This window comes from Bombina bombina, chromosome 5, assembly GCF_027579735.1.
Source record: "Bombina bombina isolate aBomBom1 chromosome 5, aBomBom1.pri, whole genome shotgun sequence".
Classification (NCBI taxonomy): Eukaryota; Metazoa; Chordata; class Amphibia; order Anura; family Bombinatoridae; genus Bombina; species Bombina bombina.
The window spans coordinates 1,130,125,791-1,130,147,197 of NC_069503.1; the positions used below are offsets into that span (position 1 = coordinate 1,130,125,791).

Sequence of the window (21,407 nt, forward strand, 5' to 3'; positions counted from 1 at the left end):
TTTTCTTGAGTGTGTGAGTTTCGCCAGAGATGCTTATTAGTACAAGAGGAGAGTTAAACATTTCAGGTATATTATTATATATAGTGTAGGGTGGCTGGGGTAGCTGTGTAGACAGCGGATACTAGCCATTAAATGTACTAGGGTATTCACTAGGCACAGTTTAGATATAGGGCTAGAGAACCTGGCGAGAGCTTAATGCACGGCATAGAATAAAGATGCATAATAAGAGGTTTAAGTTGGTAATATGGAAGGGAATATGGGAGAATAAGATTTAACACAAGATGAAAAGTAGAATGTTGATAAATCTACCTTAGGATTCATTTCCCATTTTGGGTCAGATTACAAGTGGCGTGCAAATTAATGCTTCTGCACGAGTGTTAATTGCGCTAGAAGTAAGCTTTTTGCTGTTGTCGGGTTGCACACGTATTACGAGTGAACTATTTTTGCTCGTGTGCTAACCCGATGAGTGCAAAAAGCAGAATTTAGAATATTGCGTTTGCATTCACGTATTCCCCCATATAAGTCAATAGAGCAAAAAAGTGTGGGGGTTGGGAAATAAACACCCATCTTACGCACAAACCAAATCGCATATTCTCATGTGCGCTAACCCGGAATAAAAATATGAATATTTCACATTCCAATGTTCTTCAAATAACAGAATATGTTCTATTTTTTTATAAATCCATATTTCTACCTATAAATTATGTTTTTTTGTTAATATATATATATATATCTATCATTGGTTTTCAAACCTGTCCTCAGGACACATTTTGAGGATATCTGAACTCAAGCACAGGTGAAATAATCAGCTTATTGGTAATCATCATTATTTACCTGCTCTCATCCAAGGTAATCCTGGAAACCTAAAGTAAACACAAAGTCCGGAGCTGCAGTAAAAATGTTTATGAGCGGTTACATGTGCAGGTACAAAACATGCCCTTAGTGTCCAAAGCTTACGCGTTTCGGCTGGAATGCCGTACTCATAGCTCTCTGACCACCCTCACACAAATGGGCTTTTTAAGAGGATAGCAAACATCTGATTCGCTAAGGTGCAATTGTTGTGTTAACTGCTTCATTGCTTGTCTGCCTAACCATAAACAGCAAGAATAGGTAAACCCTACGTTCTTACTTAGACAGTACTTCAAATGAATGCAATACATGTGACACTGTATACGATAAAGTGCAACATAGTTGTCTCAAGTTAACCTTATATGTGATTTGTTTACATCATTCAGTTGCCGAAAAAAACGTTTTCATATTTCGTCTCTTGTACAATTGTTTGGCATGTTCAGCTACTAATATTCAATTAGTTGAGCATTCCTAATACACACAGGTTGATGCATACAGCATGATTTTCATTTCACACTTAAAAATATGTTATTAGTAACAACCCAAATGAACATAATTATTGTCCTTATTATTATGTCACAAATGGTATAATATGCAAGAGATAAAATTGCCAGTGAATATTAACCCAATCCACTGTATATCGAATACACTTAGGTTACAATATGATCACAAATAATATTGTTAAGAATAATCTTTTTAATCCATTACCCATACTATCTAATTAAAAAAAATCCTATATAACTAATACAATAGATCTTTCACAATATTCCCAGGTCAGAGCTTAGAAAAATTATAAATGGAAAGTTAGCCTATATATATTTTCAACTGTCAAATACAATTCAATTCCAAAAATTAATAAATTCATAAAATGAATTTAATCCAGACGGATATCTAGTCTGTAAATGAAAAATCCAGAACACCTCCCTCTTGGCCAGTGCTTGATCTCTATCTCCCCCTCTTTGATTGATATTAACTATTTCTATAATGGTCCACTTAAAACTAATCGCTTGTTTATTGTGAACCCTATTAAAATGTTGGACCAGGGGGGGTAGTCAATACACCGGCCTTGATATCCGAGAGGTGTTCTCTAATACGTACACGTGTTTCTCTTGACGTCATTCCTACATATTGGAGGTGACAATCTGTACAGCCTGCTAGGTATATTGTAGATCTACTTCTACAATTCATACACCCGCTATGCTTGTATATCTTGTTCGTGACCTCACTTTTGAAACCTTCCCCAACTATTACATGTTCACAGGCCTTACATGTATGGTTGCTGCATTTATATACACCCTTTAACCGTAGCCAAGAGTTTGAGTCATCCATTTGCAACTTTTTTAGTTGAGTGGCTGCCAAAATGTTGCCCAAGGATATTCCTTTCATAAAAGAGCATTTACATCCCTTATCCACCGTCTCAACTAAAGCATCGTCAGCTGCCAATAATCTGAAGTTTTTCTGCACTATTTGGCAAATCTTATGATACTGCATACTATAATCAGTTGCAAAGGCCACATTTTGAGGATATCTGAACTCAAGCACAGGTGAAATAATCAGCTTATTAGTAAACATCATTATTTTACCTGCTCTCATCCAAGGTAATCCTGGAAACCTAACCTGTTGGGGAGGCCTGAGGTCAGGTGATCTATACGTGTGTCTGTGTGTAAAATAAATAATAAGGTAATAAATAAATATATATACATGATTATATTAGGTATAGATATATATATATATATATATATATATATATATATATATATATATATATATATATATATATATATATATATATATATATATAGGAATATCTATTTAGAAATACAATGAACATATTCTGCTACTTGCAGAACATTGGAATGTAAAATATTTACAGTAAATACAACCTTTATTAAAAAATGAATACTGTATAAAGCTACAAAGTGCTTCAATGGTCTTATATTTATGTCTATATATGTGTGCATATGTATTTATGTTGCTATAAGTGTATATATGTCTGTAAATAATGAATTAGCATGTCATAAGTTTAGAGACACAGTTTTACGCAAATATCATAACTGTAATTTTGTTTTGATGCTGAACATGCTGAGCCTGTGGCGCCATCACTTGCAGACATAGCGCTGATCTGTCTGATTATGATAAAAAAGCATTCTGTTATCAGCTACAAGACAGAGGAAGCTAACGAATTAAGCCTATACTTAAGTATCACATTTAGTTCTTGCTAATTCTTATTAGGTTGATTTAAAGTCTCTTTTTCTCAGCTGTGTCTGAAGCTGAAATGATTGAACATGAAAAGTCCTTTCTTCAGTTCCACGTGACTGCGCCTGAAGGTTCTACTGTATGCTTCTTACTGCAAGACCAAGAAGAGCGACGGAAACTTGGTAAAAAGGAATTTTCCTATTTATATTTCGTTTATTAGTAGAAAGGTTTATCCTAGGGTGATCAAATGTCCCATTTTTTATCTTGACTGTTTGTTTAATTTTTCTAATTATGTATGCTCAACACTTACTCTTGTATTATTTTTTATGTCCATCTCAGCCCTATGTTATGCGATATCTGCAGCTGTTAGCAGCTCTGCAGCAAGGGGAACTACAGTTCCCTGCATCCTGCAGTGGTGAAAGCGTAACAATTTTGGCAGGATAAGTCTATGCACCTTTTTGGTGGTGTTTGATTGGGCATGGGGGAAGGTGGCTTGTGGGCAAAAAGATAGTGGAGCAGCAGAGACAAAGCTGATCTGCAGAGAGAGAGCAGTTAAACATAAGGAGAGAGTTGAAAAGCTGAGAGAGAGATAGTTGAACAGCAAATAGATTACACTGTGAGTTAATGGTTAATAACTACTAATGTGTTAGGATGAGTGAGAGCTAGAAGAAATAAAATAAAAAGGGCCATACATAGATGGAGTCTTCTGCATAACCAACTTAAACAAATCACCAGTTAGGATTAGTAGGAATAACAGTTGATTATGCCTGTTGTTATATAATGTTATCTGTAGGTTTTCTGCAATGGTGCATGTGAAGTAGTTAGTAATGGCAGATATTATTTCCTTTAAAATAAATGGTTTGACATTCTGTAACCAAAACCTAGCCTAAAAATGATTATTTTTTGTTTTGAGTATGTTGTGTGCGGTCAATAAAGTGCCAACACCCCCACCCCTCAGATCTATTCACCCTAGTGCAGTGATGGCTAACCTTGGCTTTCCAGATGTTTTGAAAATACATTTCCCATGATGCTTAGGCACTCTGCATTTTAGTTGAGCATCATGGGAAATGTCGTTTGAAACAACAGGGTGCAAATTTTAGCTATCACTGCCCTAGTGTATCACATACAAAGCTTTACAGCTTTACATTTACTGTCATACAAGTTATTTTACTCACAGAAACGTGTTGATTTTGTAATAAAGTCAGGTTGCTATAGGCTTTTTTTGTCCATAAAGGAATGTTATGTTCCTTTAACAATAACAAACATCAGTTATAGGAAATACTGCCATCTTGTGTCTGTTTATTAAACAGCTGTCCGTGAAACCTTTAGAACTGAAAAATGATATCCTGATTTAATGTCACAAAACCTCAACATTTGGGATGTTTTACGCACATTTATTTCATAGTGCTAATATTGATCCCATAGCAACCAGAAATGGCTTTTGCAACACCACACTTTTGTCCTCTCTGACAGCCAAGAGTTTGCATGACTTTGCCCTAACCCTTGTATTGTAACATTCTATGTTGTGCCATAAATGTCCAGTTCCAACACTTTATGTGAGCAATATATTTTGTGTCTGTTTGTGGTTACAGTTTGCTTGTTCACTACATTTAGATAGTGTTTAGTTGTCGAAAAAAGTATCTGAAAGTTGTTTAATCTTCCCTGAAATGTTCTTTTGCTTGAAGGCAAAGCCCATTTAAAAAAAGCCATCATGAAGCACGAGGAGGCAATGAGGATTCACGGTCTGTGCAAGATTCTGAGAAAGATGGACATTCTTCAGGAAGTGCTTCACTTAGCTCACAAGAGGTCTCTCAGCAAATACTCTGATATTGATCACGAAGAAGATTTTTTTGAGACTGGAGAAGCCCCAGACATACAGCGTAAGTACACACATATATATCTGAGTATGACCTGTTTTATAAGTCTGGGGAAAGAGATATGAACTAGGGTTTCCAAATCAAATTAGCAGCCTCACAATCCACAGGCTAAAATATGAATCGTGAGCACCCAGCACTGAATATCACACACAGATTCTGGGATCATTGGTTATTTGCAGTGTTGGCAATATATCAAACCCAAGCATATTTGCTATGTTGGTCTGGGTGTACAACAACAGATCACTCTGCTATTATAAGTATTCTACAATGCCACCAATCATAGGAAAACCTCCTCTATATCCCCCCCCCCCCAAAAAAAAATGCAATTTAACACAAAAATATTGATTATGATTTATTAATATACATTCAATATAAAAAGGCAATCATAAAAAACACTTCATATAAAACACTTGCAAGTAAAGGAATAGTATCCTTATTTTGCCAATTTATGTGAACCGGGTGTTAACAGAAAATGAACTGTATTTTTGATGGACTTCTTTTACATATGGATTTTTTTGATGGGAAAATTCTTTACTTGCAAGTGTTTTATATGAAGTGTCTGCAGTGGCGGAAATCCTGGCCCACAGGTAAGAGACAGGCCCTGGACAGTCACTGCAGGGCCACATCACCTGCTGGAGACCAGTGGCAGGGAGCAGAGGTTGGCTACAGAGAAACCTGTGTGCACAGCACATCTTGCAAGGCTGCTCTGCTGCAGTCCAGGCGACGGAGGGGGGGGGGGGGTGTCTAGGGGCTGAAGTGCCAATAACAACAATTACTGGGGGACCTAGAAAAACATTGTTCCACCGCTGTACCAACATTTTTTTATGATTTCCTTTTTATATTGAATGTAGTAAATACTTTCAGTCAGATATTGCACATTAAGCTGTGAATAACAGCGCCGCAAGTTCATAGTCAACATTTTTGTATTAATATGTTGGTCTTAGAAACAAAATCTTCTACATACTCATGAAATTACTTTAGGAAAGCAGTTTTGTCTCTCCCTGAAATCCAGTACTATACAAAGCTTAATTTGGTGATTGTTCGTACAGAATATAAATACAGAATTTTGACCCAATTGTCTTTAAGTGGCATTCTAATGTAAAAATGACATGCTCACTTTTGTTATTTGTTAGTGTCATTTGCTTACTATGACCTAGTTTCCATTGCTGTTGTAAGCTGTGAAAACTGGTGGTAACAGCAAATATTTCTATTAAAGTTTCTCTGCAAGTTTTATGTTACTATCAGTTTACACAGTCTACAATAGCAATGGAAACTGAGCTTATGCATTTATCCCTTGTGAATTGGTTAGGCATATCTAAATACTCGCATAGGATCAGAAACACACTGAAGTTTCTGATCAGGATAGTGTTGGTAATTGACATATGCATGATGCACTTCTTTGGGTGATTGACATATGCATGATGCACCTCTTTGGGCGATTGACATATGCATGATGCACCTCTTTGGGCGATTGACATATGCATGATGCACCTCTTTGGGCGATTGACATATGCATGATGCACCTCTTTGGGCGTGGTGCTAAAGCCATACTACACAAGTTACTCTAATGCAAACTTGATATTTTTGAATTTCCTTTAAATATAGTGTTGTCCATCCTGATTCATTTATACAATGTATCACAAGAAGCAATCATAGTTGACTGCTTCCAGAAATTCCATTTTGTATTAAAACCCTTTATGACAAAACTAAGGAGTCCTATATGTCTAAAAGACTGCTTCCTATATATAAAAGGATTTATACACAAAAAAGGTTTAAACAGGGAAGCCTGTAACATTGGGATTAACTCAAATGCTTTGTGTAGTTGTACTGGGTTTATATGCGTTAAAGGTTCAAATGACCCAATTAAAGAAGCTGTTTATATAAGGTAGAAGAGGGAATTTAAGAGTGGATAGCAATTAACAATTAACTACTTCCAGACGGTTTCTTCCACTATTAAAACAAATAAACTGTAAATGAGAATCCTATTCAGAAGATGGCTCTGAATTTGCAGTATGGCCTATTAACTGAGGAGTAACTATCATCTGAAGGTGCCACAGCACAGGCACAAAATTTGCAAAAAATCTTCTTGGCTCAGTCCATATTCTGTTTTACAAACTAGTGGATCAGGCAATGCTCATAGCTAAAGGAGGCGAGAGAGTAGGACAGCTAAAGAAAAAGAAAACCAGTATGGTTTTCAAGAAAAGTAGCACATGCAGCAAAGACAAAAAAAGACAGTTTATTAAAAAAAAATTCAAATACACCAGCTCAGATGAAGATAGGAAAAAATGTAAACCCCAGCAAAAAAATGACAAAGCAGTTAATCAGAAAGGCTAAAGCTCATTCAGAAGAAGAAGTCGGTAAAAAATGGGGACAAAACCTTCTTTAGATATATCAGTGAAAAGAGAAAAACTAAGGAAGAGCTAGTAAGACTCAAGACTGATAATGGTCGAGTAGCAGAAGGAAATAAACAAAAAGCAAACTGTCTAAATGATTACTTGGATTCATAAAATAAACTTTCAATAGATGTTGTAAACACAAGGACTGTAAAATAATGTTAAAAAATGCCTGGGACATGCATAAGGCTATTCTAAGCCATAAGTAGCATGAAATATGGGTAGACTTGATGGGCCTTTGTGGTTCCTATCTGCCATCAAATTCTATGTTTACTGTGCATTTATACATGTTTTTTTCCTGTTGTCTATCATACAACGCATGCAAATCAGGATGTGCAGCTTGGCTATAGAGACCAAGGTGTTGGGTACCACAGCCATGCTAGTATGTCAAGTTTATCTCCAGTATCTGGTGCCTCAGTCTCTGCTAGTTCACCTTTGAAAGACTCCAGCTGATAAAATAAGACAGCTACATTATTTCTTGTTTACATAGACCAACACTTGAATTCTAAAATGTAGTCTTCCTCAGGATGATTCCTGTAGCAGATTTGTAAAGGAAATTCTTCTTTAGAAACACTACACAGGTCATAAAAAGTGGCCTCTAGAAGGTAGACTGTGAACACACAATAGGGTACTTGAATTGAAGCCAGTATTCTTCCTATCATTTTCTCATAAAGTAGATATATGGTAGAACATTAGTTCCAAAATAGTTGTTCCTTTTATTCTGAGCTAACTTAGGACATTTTGTCTTTAGACATAGGTTTGAGTGACTATAGTTGCATTAGTTTTGTGTTGTACTGTATGAGATATGATGTCCAGCACTATACATTAGTGCACTGTAGTAGAATGATAGGAGGTGCTACAGTGCTCCACTAATACCTAATCTTTTGCAAAAAAAAGTCTAAATAAAATATGTACAGTCCAATCAATATCTGATTCTTCTTACCAGGAGCATTCTGATGTTCTCTTCCTGTATGTTTTAGCTATACAGTATAATTTTGGGGGACATAAGCATCAGAGCACAGATTTTTAGACAATGTTGTGTCTTTTGCTGTGGTTGACCATTTGAATTTGTGTTTTTTTTTCTAGCAAAAACACATCAAAGACCAGAAATAGAAAGACCATTTTTTTCCAAAGTGAAAGTGAAGGATTTATTCTATCGGCTGGTAAGTGTAAAAGTTTCAATGGAAGGCTAAGAAAGTATTGTATTTTTATATGGGGGAATAGATACATGAGAAATTTTAATCATGGTTTAGAAGATTGATTTAAATAAGTAACTTAACCCCCCTATTTCCTACTTGCTTTAATTGAAGAGTAAGCAAGTGATATGTGTTTATTTGCATATCTTGACAACTTTATATTCTGGGGTTAGTGGGTCTTGTGAAGATTTGAGCTGGAACCCCTTTTCTTTGCTCTTTAAACCCATTACTACTTTATAGGACATGTATGTAAACTAAGTATAGATTTTGCTTTAAGACATTGATTTGCTTTTAAAGACAACAGTCTCGAGCTATACAGTAAATACTTTTTATTTCCTTGTTTATTTCTTTAAAGGGCCCCATATCTGTGTTTTCTGCTAAACATAAATGGCACCCGGCACAGAAGCTTCAGCTTGTGAGGGGAGATGGGGGCTTTGGATTCACTCTGAGAGGGGATTCTCCTGTTCTCGTTGCAGGAGTTGTTCCTGGTGGTTGTGCAGCTGTAAGTTTATTGGAAGACAAGTTATCATCTGTTGTACGTTTAACTTTACTGTGTGCCACAGCATTGTTCCCATAATCAATATGTTTAGTTGTAACATATAAGTGTTTTGTATATAGTTGCACTAGAACTATAAACTAATCTTAGTGTTGGCTTCTTAGTGGCTTCACTGATTGGCTTCACAGCCTTTCATTTTTAAAAACTGAGGCTACCTTTCATTTCCATCTAAAGGGGAGGAGAGTCCACGGCTTCATTCATTACTTGTGGGAAATAAGAACCTGGCCACCAGGAGGAGGCAAAGACACCCCAGCCAAAGGCTTAAATACTTCCCCCACTTCCCTCTTCCCCCAGTCATTCTTTGCCTTTCATCACAGTAGGTTGGCAGTGAAGTGTCGGAAGATTCGGAGTAGTCTCTTATGGAGGGTAGTAGTCTTCGGAATGGGACTGGAGTTTTAGTAGTCCTGTCAGCCTCTCAGTGAGAACTTGGGTGAAAGTTGAGTCCGGAGATGCAGGGAGAGTCTTTCTGTGAAACCATCCCAACTAATTTTAACAGCTCCATAAGTAATCAGCGTTGACGAGTTTCACTGCCTGCTTCCTACACTCAAGTCTATGTCAGGAGCAATGCTACTACACTGGCACACTTGAGAGGCCATGTTCCTGTTCCACGGAGTAGATTCTGGTAAGATCATTTTTATTTTTATACACATCATGAGAACGCAGAAGAGAGGGTCACAGTGTGATGCTTCTTATCTTTATAGAATCAAGGGTTAATATCCCTAGTAAGAGGGTTATTGAAAAGGGGGGGTTTATACATAGTATTGTTTATTGTGTCATTGCTGCGATATGTGTGAGATAAGGCTCTGGCAATGGGTGAACTTTAGTTTCCTTCCGGGAGTATTTGCGTGGCTTTTTTGGCGCGCTTTCTCCCTAGTGCAGGGGCAGTCCTGCAAGGCATTCCTTCTGACCGGGTGTGGCCTAATCTACTTCCTTGCTTGACTGGCGGTGCAGGAGACGTAACGGTTTCTGTGGTCCGGGTACTAGGAGGTCTTGAGTGCCCCGGCCATTGGAGGTTATAAAGGTGCCATAGTTTATATTTCTTTCATGTAATTAGCAAGAGTCCATGAGCTAGTGACATTCCTACCAGGAGGGGCAAAGTTTCCCAAACCTCAAAATGCCTATAAATACACCCCTCACCACACCCACAAATCAGTTTTACAAACTTTGCCTCCTGTGGAGGGGGTGAAGTAAGTTTGTGCTAGATTCTACGTTGATATGCGCTCCGCAGCAGGTTGATATGCGCTCCGCAGCAGTTAGAGGTAATGGTATATACTCTTATATATACCATTACCTCTACTGATTCTCGTTTCAGTACTGGTTTGGCTTTCTACTACATGTAGATGAGTGTCCTGGGGTAAGTAAGTCTTATTTTTGTGACACTCTAAGCTATGGTTGGGCACTTTTATATAAAGTTCTAAATATTTGTGTTTAAACATTTATTTGCCTTGATTCAGGATGTTCAATATTCCTTATTTCAGACAGTCAGTTTCATTATTTGGGATAATGCATTTGAATAATCAATTTTTTTCTTACCTTAAAATTTGACTTTTTTTCCCTTTGGGCTGTTAGGCTCGCGGGGGCTGAAAATGCTTCATTTTATTGCGTCATTCTTGGCGCAGACTTTTTTGGCGCAAAAAAAATAAAAAAATTTGGTTGCGTCATTTTTGACGTTTTTTGCGCTAAAAGTGTCGGCGTTACCGGATGTGGCGTCATTTTTGGCGTTAAAAGCATTTAGGCGCCAAATAATGTGGGCGTATTTTTTGGCGCTAAAAAATATGGGCGTCATTTTTGTCTCCACATTATTTAAGTCTCATTGTTTATTTGCTTCTGGTTGCTAGAAGCTTGTTCACTGGCATTTTTTCCCATTCCTGAAACTGTCATTTAAGGAATTTGATCAATTTTGCTTTATATGTTGTTTTTTCTATTACATTTTGCACGATGTCTCAGATTAACCCTGAATCAGAAGATACTTCTGGAAAATCGCTGCCTGATGTTGGATCTACCAAAGTTAAGTGTATTTGCTGTAAACTTGTGGTATCTGTTCCTCCAGCTGTTGTTTGTAATGAATGTCATGACAAACTTGTTAATGCAGATAATATTTCCTTTAGTAATGTTACATTACCTGTTGCAGTTCCATCAACATCTAATACTCAGAGTGTTCCTGTTAACATAAGAGATTTTGTTTCTAAATCCATTAAGAAGGCTATGTCTGTTATTCCTCCTTCTAGTAAGCGTAAAAGGTCTTTTAAAACTTCTCATTTTTCAGATTAATTTTTAAATGAACATCATCATTCTGATTCTGATAATGTTTCCTCTGGTTCAGAGGATTCTGTTTCAGAGGTTGATGCTGATAAATCTTCATATTTATTCAAAATGGAATTTATTCGTTCTTTACTTAAAGAAGTCTTAATTGCATTAGAAATAGAGGAATCTGGTCCTCTTGATACTAAATCTAAACGTTTAAATAAGGTTTTTAAATCTCCTGTAGTTATTCCAGAAGTTTTTCCTGTCCCTGATGCTATTTCTGAAGTAATTTCCAGGGAATGGAATAATTTGGGTTGGAACAGGGGCTGGGGTTTTATTCAAATCTTTTCATTGTACCAAAGAAGGAGAATTCCTTCAGACCAGTTCTGGATTTAAAAATATTGAATCATTATGTAAGGATACCAACATTCAAGATGGTAACTATAAGGACTATTCTGCCTTTTGTTCAGCAAGGACATTATATGTCCACAATAGATTTACAGGATGCATATCTGCATATTCCGATTCATCCAGATCACTATCAGTTTCTGAGATTCTCTTTCCTAGACAAGCATTACCAGTTTGTGGCTCTGCCGTTTGGCCTAGCAACAGCTCCAAGGATTTTTACAAAGGTTCTCGGTGCCCTTCTGTCTGTAATCAGAGAACACGGTATTGTGGTATTTCCTTATTTGGACGATATCTTGGTACTTGCTCAGTCTTCACATTTAGCAGAATCTCATACGAATCGACTTGTATTGTTTCTTCGAGAACATGGTTGGAGGATCAATTTACCAAAAAGTTCATTGATTCCTCAGACAAGGGTAACCTTTTTAGGTTTCCAGATAGATTCAGTGTCCATGACTTTGTCTCTGACAGACAAGAGACGTCTAAAATTGGTTTCAGCTTGTCGAACCCTTCAGTCTCAATCATTCCCTTCGGTAGCCTTATGCATGGAAATTCTAGGTCTTATGACTGCTGCATCGGACGCGATCCCCTTTGCTCGTTTTCACATGCGACCTCTTCAGCTCTGTATGCTGAACCAGTGGTGCAGGGATTATACAAAGATATCTCAATTAATATCTTTAAAACCGATTGTACGACACTCTCTGACGTGGTGGACAGACCACCATCGTTTAGTTCAGGGGGCTTCTTTTGTTCTTCCGACCTGGAATGTGATTTCAACAGCGGTTTGGGGGTCTCTGACAGCACAAGGGGTTTGGGAATCTCAGGAGGTGAGATTACCGATCAACATTTTGGAACTCCGTGCAATTTTCAGAGCTCTTCAGTCATGGCCTCTTCTAAAGAGAGAGTCGTTCATTTGTTTTCAGACGGACAATGTCACAACCGTGGCATATGTCAATCATCAAGGAGGGACTCACAGTCCTCTATGAAAGAAGTATCTCGAATACTGGTATGGGCGGAATCCAGCTCCTGTCTAATTTCTGCGGTTCATATCCCAGGTATAGACAATTGGGAAGCGGATTATCTCAGTCGCAAAACGTTACATCCGGGCGAATGGTCTCTTCACCCAGAAGTATTTCTTCAGATTGTTCGAATGTGGGGACTTCCAGAAATAGATCTGATGGCTTCTCATCTAAACAAGAAGCTTCCCAGGTATCTGTCCAGATCCAGGGATCCTCAGGCGGAGGCAGTGGATGCATTGTCACTTCCTTGGAAGTATCATCCTGCCTATATCTTTCCGCCTCTAGTTCTTCTTCCAAGAGTAATTTCCAAGATTCTAAAGGAGTGCTCGTTTGTTCTGCTGGTGGCTCCAGCATGGCCTCACAGGTTTTGGTATGCAGATCTTGTCCGGATGGCCACTTGCCAACCGTGGACTCTTCCGTTAAGACCAGACCTTCTATCGCAAGGTCCTTTTTTCCATCAGGATCTCAAATCCTTAAATTTGAAGGTATGGAGATTGAATGCTTGATTCTCAGTCATAGAGGTTTCTCTGACTCTGTGATTAATTCTATGTTATAGGCTCGTAAATCTGTATCTAGGAAGATATATTATCGAGTCTGGAAGATTTACATTTCTTGGTGTTTTTCTCATCATTTTTCTTGCCATTCTTTTAGAATTCCTAGAATTTTACAGTTTCTTCAGGATGGTTTGGATAAAGGTTTGTCTGCAAGTTCCTTGAAAGGACAAATCTCTGCTCTTTCTGTTCTTTTTCACAGAAAGATTGCTAGTCTTCCTGATATTCATTGTTTTGTACAAGCTTTGGTTCGTATAAAACCTGTTATTAAGTCAATTTCTCCTCCTTGGAGTTTGAATTTGGTTCTGGGGGCTCTTCAAGCTCCTCCGTTTGAACCTATGCATTCGCTGGACATTAAATTACTTTCTTGGAAAGTTTTGTTTCTTTTGGCCATCTCTTCTGCTAGAAGAGTTTCTGAATTATCTGCTCTTTCTTGTGAGTCTCCTTTTCTGATTTTTCATCAGGATAAGGCGGTGTTGCGAACTTCTTTTAAATTTTTACCTAAGGTTGTGAATTCTAACAACATTAGTAGAGAAATTGTGGTTCCTTCATTGTGTCCTAATCCTAAGAATTCTAAGGAAAGATTGTTGCATTCTTTGGATGTAGTTAGAGCTTTGAAATATTATGTTGAAGCTACTAAAAAATTCCGAAAGACTTCTAGTCTATTTGTTATCTTTTCCGGTTCTAGCAAAGGTCAGAAGGCCTCTGCCATTTCTTTGGCATCTTGGTTAAAGTCTTTGATTCATCATGCTTATGTCGAGTCGGGTAAAACTCCGCCTCAAAGGATTACAGCTCATTCTACTAGGTCAGTTTCTACTTCCTGGGCGTTTAGGAATGAAGCTTCGGTTGATCAGATTTGCAAAGCAGCCACTTGGTCTTCTTTGCATACTTTTGCTAAATTCTACCATTTTGATGTGTTTTCTTCTTCTGAAGCAGTTTTTGGTAGAAAAGTACTTCAGGCAGCTGTTTCAGTTTGATTCTTCTGCTTATAATTTCAGTTTTTTTCATTATAAGATTTAAACTTTGTTTTGGGTGTGGATTATTTTCACTGTCATTTTGGCTGTCTTTATTTTATCCCTCCCTCTCTAGTGACTCTTGCGTGGAAGATCCACATCTTGGGTATTCATTATCCCATACGTCACTAGCTCATGGACTCTTGCTAATTACATGAAAGAAAACATAATTTATGTAAGAACTTACCTGATAAATTCATTTCTTTCATATTAGCAAGAGTCCATGAGGCCCACCCTTTTTTGTGGTGGTTATGATTTTTTTGTATAAAGCACAATTATTCCAATTCCTTATTTTTTATGCTTTCGCACTTTTTTCTTATCACCCCACTTCTTGGCTATGCGTTAAACTGATTTGTGGGTGTGGTGAGGGGTGTATTTATAGGCATTTTGAGGTTTGGGAAACTTTGCCCCTCCTGGTAGGAATGTATATCCCATACGTCACTAGCTCATGGACTCTTGCTAATATGAAAGAAATGAATTTATCAGGTAAGTTCTTACATAAATTATGTTTTTATAACTAGTCCGTAATAAAGCCGCAAGCTATGGAGGACTCTGATGCGTTAGAGGGTACTCCCTCTTTAACTAAGTCTAGTACCTGTGTTTACTGTGAGGAGGTTCTGGTAGATCCCCCTGCTCAACTATGTTCCCCTTGCCTTGATAAGGTCTCAACTTCTCGAAAGAAGAGAATGTCTAGTACTACTGAGCCGTCCACCTCTGAGGGCTCCCCGTCCCGTGAGGTGCATCCCCTACATTCATCTCAGAGTACACATGCAGTGCCCCAGGGCATGTCTATTTCTCTTTTGGGGGAAATCCGTTGGCCATCATACTTTGCGGATCAACTGCAAACGGCGGTCTCTAAGGTGATTAGTGCCTTATCACATTCTGCTAAGAGCAAGCGTAGGGTAAAATATGGCGATCCGTCCCAGGAGTCATATACTCCTATGGAAATCTTGAATGGTTATCCGCTGACAAGGACACATCCGACTCTTCGGAGGACGCTTCTTCTGTGTCGGAATCCATGTCATTTAAAGCTCTGTCTGCAGAGGAGCCTGACTTTAGGTTTAGGATGGAAAATTTGCTCTTTTTGCTGAGGCAGGTGCTTGCTACTCTCGAGGTTCCAGAACCAAATCTACCAGATGAACATTTGATTCCTAAGCTTGATAAAGTGTATGGGGACAGGGTGGTACCTCAGACCTTCCCGGTTCCTGATAAGATGGCTAACATTATTAACAATGAATGGGAGAGATTAGGTTCTTCCTTTTCCCCTTCTTCTTCCTTTAAGAAACTGTTCCCCGTTCCGGACTCTCAGCTCGAGCTATGGGGGACCGTCCCTAAGGTGGATGGTGCTATCGCTACGCTCGCGAAGCGGACGATGATTCCTCTTGAGGATAGTTCGTCATTCAAGAGCCCATGGATAAAAAGTTAGAAAACATGTTAAGGAAAATGTTTCAACACAAAGGGTTTGTTTTTCAGCCGGCAGCGGCGGTAGCTGCGGTAGCCGGAGCTGCGACATATTGGTGCGAATCTCTGTCTGATAAATGGTCTTGAGAGGAGTCTCTCTTCCCGATCAATATTCTGGAAATTAGAGCGATCCCACAGCTGTTCGCTCTCAGCAATCTGTGTGTGGACAACCGTGAAACGGATTTTCTCAGCAGGCAATTCTTCCATCCAGGGGAATGGTCTCTCCACTCCGAGGTGTTTGCGGAGATTTTTCACGAATGAGGAACTCCGGAGATAGATCTCATGGCGTCCAGACTCAATTGCAAGCTACCCAGATACGGGTCGCGATCCAGGGATCCCCCAGGCAGAGCTGATAGATGCCTTGGGGGTTCAATCTAGTTTACTTTTTTCTACCGTTGCCACTTCTACCTCCTGTAGTGGTCCGCATCAAGCAGGAGCAAGCTTCGGCTCTTCTGATTGCTCTTTCGTGACCGCGGAGGACCTAGTTTGCGGATCTGGTGGGGGTGTCCCTGTCGCAGGGATCTGTTGGTACAGGGTCCTTTTCAACATCAAAATCTAGATTCTCTGAGGCTGACTGCGTGGAGATTGAACGCTTAGTCTTGGCCAAGGGAGGGTTTTCTGAGAGAGTGATTGATACTCTCGTTCAGGCCAGGTAGCCGGTCGCTTGTCGCATCTATCATAAGGTGTGGAGGACTTACTTGTCCTGGTGAGAGAAGCACGCATATCCTTGGCACAAGGTTAAGGTATCCAGGATTCTGTTCTTTCTCCAGGATGGACTGGAGAAGGGGCTTGCCGCCAGTTCCTTGAAGGGACAGATTTCGGCATTATCTGCTCTGTTACGCAAGCTCGCTGAGCTTCCTGATATTCAGTCTTTTGTTCAGGCTTTGTCTAGAATCAGGCCTGTTTTTAGACAATCCGCTCCTCATTGGAGCTTGAACTTGGTTCTAAAGGTGTTGCAGAGGGTTCCGTTTGAACCTATGCACTCTGTTGACATTAAGATTCTTTCTTGGAAGGTACTATATCTGTTGGCTATTGCATCGGCACGCAGAGTATCTGAGTTGGCGGCCTTGCAATGTTAGCCTCCTTATCTGTTTTTTTCACGCTGATAAGGCTGTTCTTCGCACTTGTTTGGGATTTCTTTCCAAGGTTGTGTCTAAGCGTAACATCAATCAGGTAATCGTTCCGTCTTTGTGTAACCCCTCTTCTCTTAAGGAGAGGTTACTTCATCATTTGGATGTGGTTCGAGCTTTGAAGTTCTATCTTCAGGCTACGAAGGATTTCAGACAGACTACATCTCTTTTTGTGGTGTATTCAGGGAAGTGTAATGGAGTAGAAAGCCTATGCAACTTCTTTGTCCTTTTGGTTGAGGAGCATGATTCGCTTGGCCTACGAGACAGTGGGGCATAAACCTCCTCAGAGGATCACGGCTCATTCAACTAGTGCTGTGGCTTCTTCGTGGGCCTTCAAGAATGAGGCCTCTATGGAGCAAATTTGTAAGGCGGCTACCTGGTCCTCCTTACATGCCTTTACAAAATTGTACAAATTTTACATTTTTGTTTCAGCGGAAGCAGTTTTTGGGAGACAGGTTTTACAGGCTGTGGTGCCCTCAGATTAGGGTCCGTGTCTTTCCCTCCCATTTTCATTCAGTGTCCTCTAGTGCTTGGGTATTTGTTCCCACAAGTAATGAATGAAGCCGTGGACTCTCCTCCCCTTTAGATGGAAAATATAAATTCTGTTTACCTGATAATTTAATTTCCATCATGGGGAGGAGAATCCACGGCTCCCGTCCATCGCTCCGGTGGGCGGACCTAAATTTAGTTTGTTCTTCTGGCACCATTTATACCCTGATATTTCTCCTACTGTTTCTTGTTCCCTCGGCAGAATGAATGGTGGATGAGGGTAGTGGGGGAGGTATTTAAGCCTTTGGCTGGGGTGTCTTTGCCTCCTCCTGGTGGCCAGGTTCTTATTTCCCACAAGTAATGAATGAAGCCGTGGACTCTCCTCCCCACAATGGAAATTACATTGATTCAGATAAAGCATGGGATTTTAGACTTTTCTTTCTAATTTATTTTATTATCATTTTTTCTTTGTCCTCTTGGTATCTTTTTCTGTTGATAAGCAGGAGTGTAAGCTTAGGAGCGGGCCCATTTCTGGAGCACTGTATGGCAGCAGTTATGCAAGAGTGTTATTTATTTGCAAGACCACTAGAGTGCAGCACTATTTCCTGTCTTGTAGTGCTCCAGACGCCTATCTAGGTTTCTCTTAAACACAGAGCATTATAGGAACAAAGCAAATTTGATAATAGAAGTTGTTACGGTTACCCTTAGTCTCGCTGAGAGATGGACCGCTTAGTAGCCTGGATCCCTATTGCTAAAGAGGGGAGAAGCTGCTTTCCATAGTATTCTATATGAGTCTCGCAAATATAGAATAATCTCCCTTAGCTGCAGTACCGCTAGGATACCCTTCTGCCCACAAAAACGAGTCAACGCTGCGATTGAGGGTCAAACAAGAACTCAGGACTGGGATGCCCAGCCTGCTTTTTATTAAGGTTACATGCACACAGGGCACTCCCAGGGGGAGAGGGGGGGAAGCACAAAATCCCCCATCACACATTTAGATAGAGAGCACTGTCCTTTGACAGGCCACAATAGGATTACAGTACTTAAGATAACAAGTTTACAAGTTCATCTTATCAATTAGCAGTCTGGCTCCAGAGGTGATTAGACAATAGTTTCTAAAAGCTGAAAAAAAAGAGTTAACTCTTTATGAAATGATACTTGTTACGGTTTTCTTGGAGCCCTTCTTAGGCGCTGGCTTGCTGGTTCAGGCATTGCTGCTGGGAAATAAGCTCTTCACAACAAAATAACTAATGCTTCTGTAACAGTGCTCCCTTTCTGTGGAACACTCTGGCAGACACGGTCTGACCCCTTTTCGGGGCAGACTAAGGCTGTCCAGACCGCTGATTATGCGGGGCTGAGGTCGGTTTGTCTGGACAACCCGTCGGCGTTGCCATTCTGTTTCCCAGGTCTGTAAGTAATGGTGAAATTGAAGGGTTGCAACGATAAGCTCCAACGTAATAGCCTGCCGTTATCTCCAGAGACCCGGTTCAGCCACACCAACGGGTTATGGTCGGTGACCAGAGTGAACTCCTGACCATATAAATAGGGAGTCAATTTCTTTAATGCCCACACCAAAGCCAAACACTCCTTTTCGACCGCTGCATAGCTGACTTCGCGGGGCAGGAGCTTCCGGCTGATGTAGGCAACTGGATGCTCCCCTCCATCTTCGCCTACTTGGCTGAGGACGGCTCCCAGCCCGAACATGGAAGCATCTGTATGGACGATAAAACGTTTGTTAAGGGCTGGGGCCGCCAAGACAGGAGCGTTAATTAGAGCATTTTTGAGAGCCTGGAAAGCCGTTTCACAGTGGGGAGACCACAGGACCTGTCGAGGTAAGTTCTTCTTGGTCAAGTCAGTCAGGGGTTTGGCAAGTGTGCTGTAGTCTGGTACGAACCGTCTATAGTACCCTGCCGTGCCCAGGAAGGCTAGGACCTGAGTCTTAGTGATGGGGGTGGGCCAATTGGCGACAGCTTCTATTTTGGCCGGCTCTGGTCGCTGCTTTCCACACCCCACCCGGTGACCCAGGTACTGTACCTCGGCCATCCCAAAGTGGCATTTTTCTGGCTTCAGAGTCAGGCCAGCAGCCCGGATCTGATCCAGAACCATTCCCACATGAGCTAAGTGGTCCTCCCAGGACTCACTGTGGATCGCTATGTCGTCCAGGTAGGCGCAAGCAAAACTCTGGAAGCCATCCAGGAGCCTATCCACCAAGCGCTGGAATGTAGCTGGGGCATTCTTCATCCCAAACGGCATTACCCTAAACTGATATAAGCCGAATGGGTGACGAATGCCGACTTGGGGATAGCCTCCGGGGCCAGGGGAATCTGCCAGTAACCTTTGCAGAGGTCAATAGTGGTCAGGTAATTTCCCCTGGCTATACGATCGAGTAGCTCGTCTACCCTGGGCATAGGGTAAGCGTCCGTCACAGTATTTTCATTGAGCCTCCGATAGTCTACGCAGAACCGGGTGGTCCCATCTTTCTTGGGCACCAAGACAACTGGGGAGGCCCAGGGACTATCGGAGGGCTCAATTACCCTGAGCTGGAGCATCTCATCGATCTCCTTCTTCATTCCTGTCCTAACTGCTTCGGGGATTCGGTACGGAGCCTGGCGCAAGGGAGCTTGTCCCGGAGTATCTACCTGGTGGGTGGTTAAAGTAGTGTACCCTGGCTTCGGGGAGAAGGTGAGGTGTTTAGACTGGAGGAGTTGGTTGAGCTGCTCCCTTTCAGTGGGGCTAAGTCGGTCCCCTATCTGAACCTGCGCCACTATACCTGTGGGGAGGCTCTTTTCTAATAGGTCTGGAATGGGTAAACTGTCGGGGTCTTCCTGAGGGGAACAACATACGGCCGTCACGTTCTCTGGCCGCTCAAAATATTCCTTGAGCATGTTTACATGGAATGTCTTTCTAAGATTGTTGTCGTGGCAGCTAGCTATCACATAAGTGGTGTCTCCCCTTTTCTCTACGATCTGGTAGGGACCCTGCCAGGACGCCTGCAATTTGTCTGTCTTCACCGGCTTAAGTACTAACACCTTTTGTCCTATGGTGAAGATTCTCTTTCGGGCCCCCCGATCGTACCATACTTTCTGTCTTCTCTGGGCCAACTGGAGATTAGCCCGCACGGATTTGGCTAATTGCTCCATTCGGTCCCTGAGTTCCAGCACGTATGGCACAATGGGGACACCGTCAGCCTCCATCTCTCCCTCCCAGTGCTCCCGGATCAGGTTTAGGGGTCCCCGTACCTTTCTTCCGTAGAGCAACTCGAAGGGAGAGAACCCTGTCGTTTCCTGGGGCACCTCCCGATAAGCAAATAGGAGGTGCGGCAGGAAGCGTTCCCAGTCTCGGTATTCCTGAGTGAACGTCTTGAGCATTTGCTTGAGGGTCCCATTGAACCTCTCACACAGCCCGTTCGTCTGGGGGTGGTATGGGGAGCTCAGGAGGGACTTAATTTTGCAAACCTGCCAGAGTTGTTGGGTCAATTCAGCCGTAAATTGGGTGCCTCGGTCGGATAGGATTTCTTTTGGAAATCCTACCCGGGAGAACACCTGTACTAGTGCATTCGCTACCGTATCCGCTTGTATGTTGGATAGGGCGACAGCCTCTGGGTACCTGGTAGCGTAGTCCACTACGGTAAGAATGTATCGCTTACCGGAGGGACTAGGGGTAGCCAGTGGTCCCACTAGGTCAATAGCAACCCGGCTGAAGGGTTCCTCTACAATGGGCATATTTACTAGCTGGGCTTTAGGGTGATCGCCTCGCCTTCCTACTCGTTGACACACATCGCAGGTGTTACAGTAAGTTCTAACGTCAGCGTGCACCCCTGGCCAAAAGAACGTGTGAGTAATGCGGTGTAGGGTACGGGTAACGGCTAGGTGGCCTGCTAAGGGGATGTCGTGGCCTATTTTGAGGATTTCTTGACGGTATTTGTGGGGCACTACCAGCTGTCGCCTACGCTGTCCCCTTTTCTCTGTCCAGCGGTATAGTTTCCCTTTTTCCCATAAGAATGTTTCGTTATCTGCCCCGCCCCCTCC

At 41.1% G+C, this 21,407-nt stretch overlaps 1 protein-coding gene across 1 annotated transcript in view; it reads left to right on the forward strand.

Moving 5' to 3' along the window:
- RHPN1 (rhophilin Rho GTPase binding protein 1) overlaps nucleotides 1-21,407 on the forward strand; it is a 284,175-nt gene that overhangs the window by 248,103 nt on the left and 14,665 nt on the right. Inside the window, exons 11-14 of the mRNA XM_053715422.1 lie at nucleotides 3,108-3,227; nucleotides 4,731-4,925; nucleotides 8,402-8,478; nucleotides 8,867-9,013. Of these exons, the coding sequence (XP_053571397.1) occupies nucleotides 3,108-3,227; nucleotides 4,731-4,925; nucleotides 8,402-8,478; nucleotides 8,867-9,013 (539 nt within the window). The remainder of the gene's footprint in view (nucleotides 1-3,107; nucleotides 3,228-4,730; nucleotides 4,926-8,401; nucleotides 8,479-8,866; nucleotides 9,014-21,407) is intronic.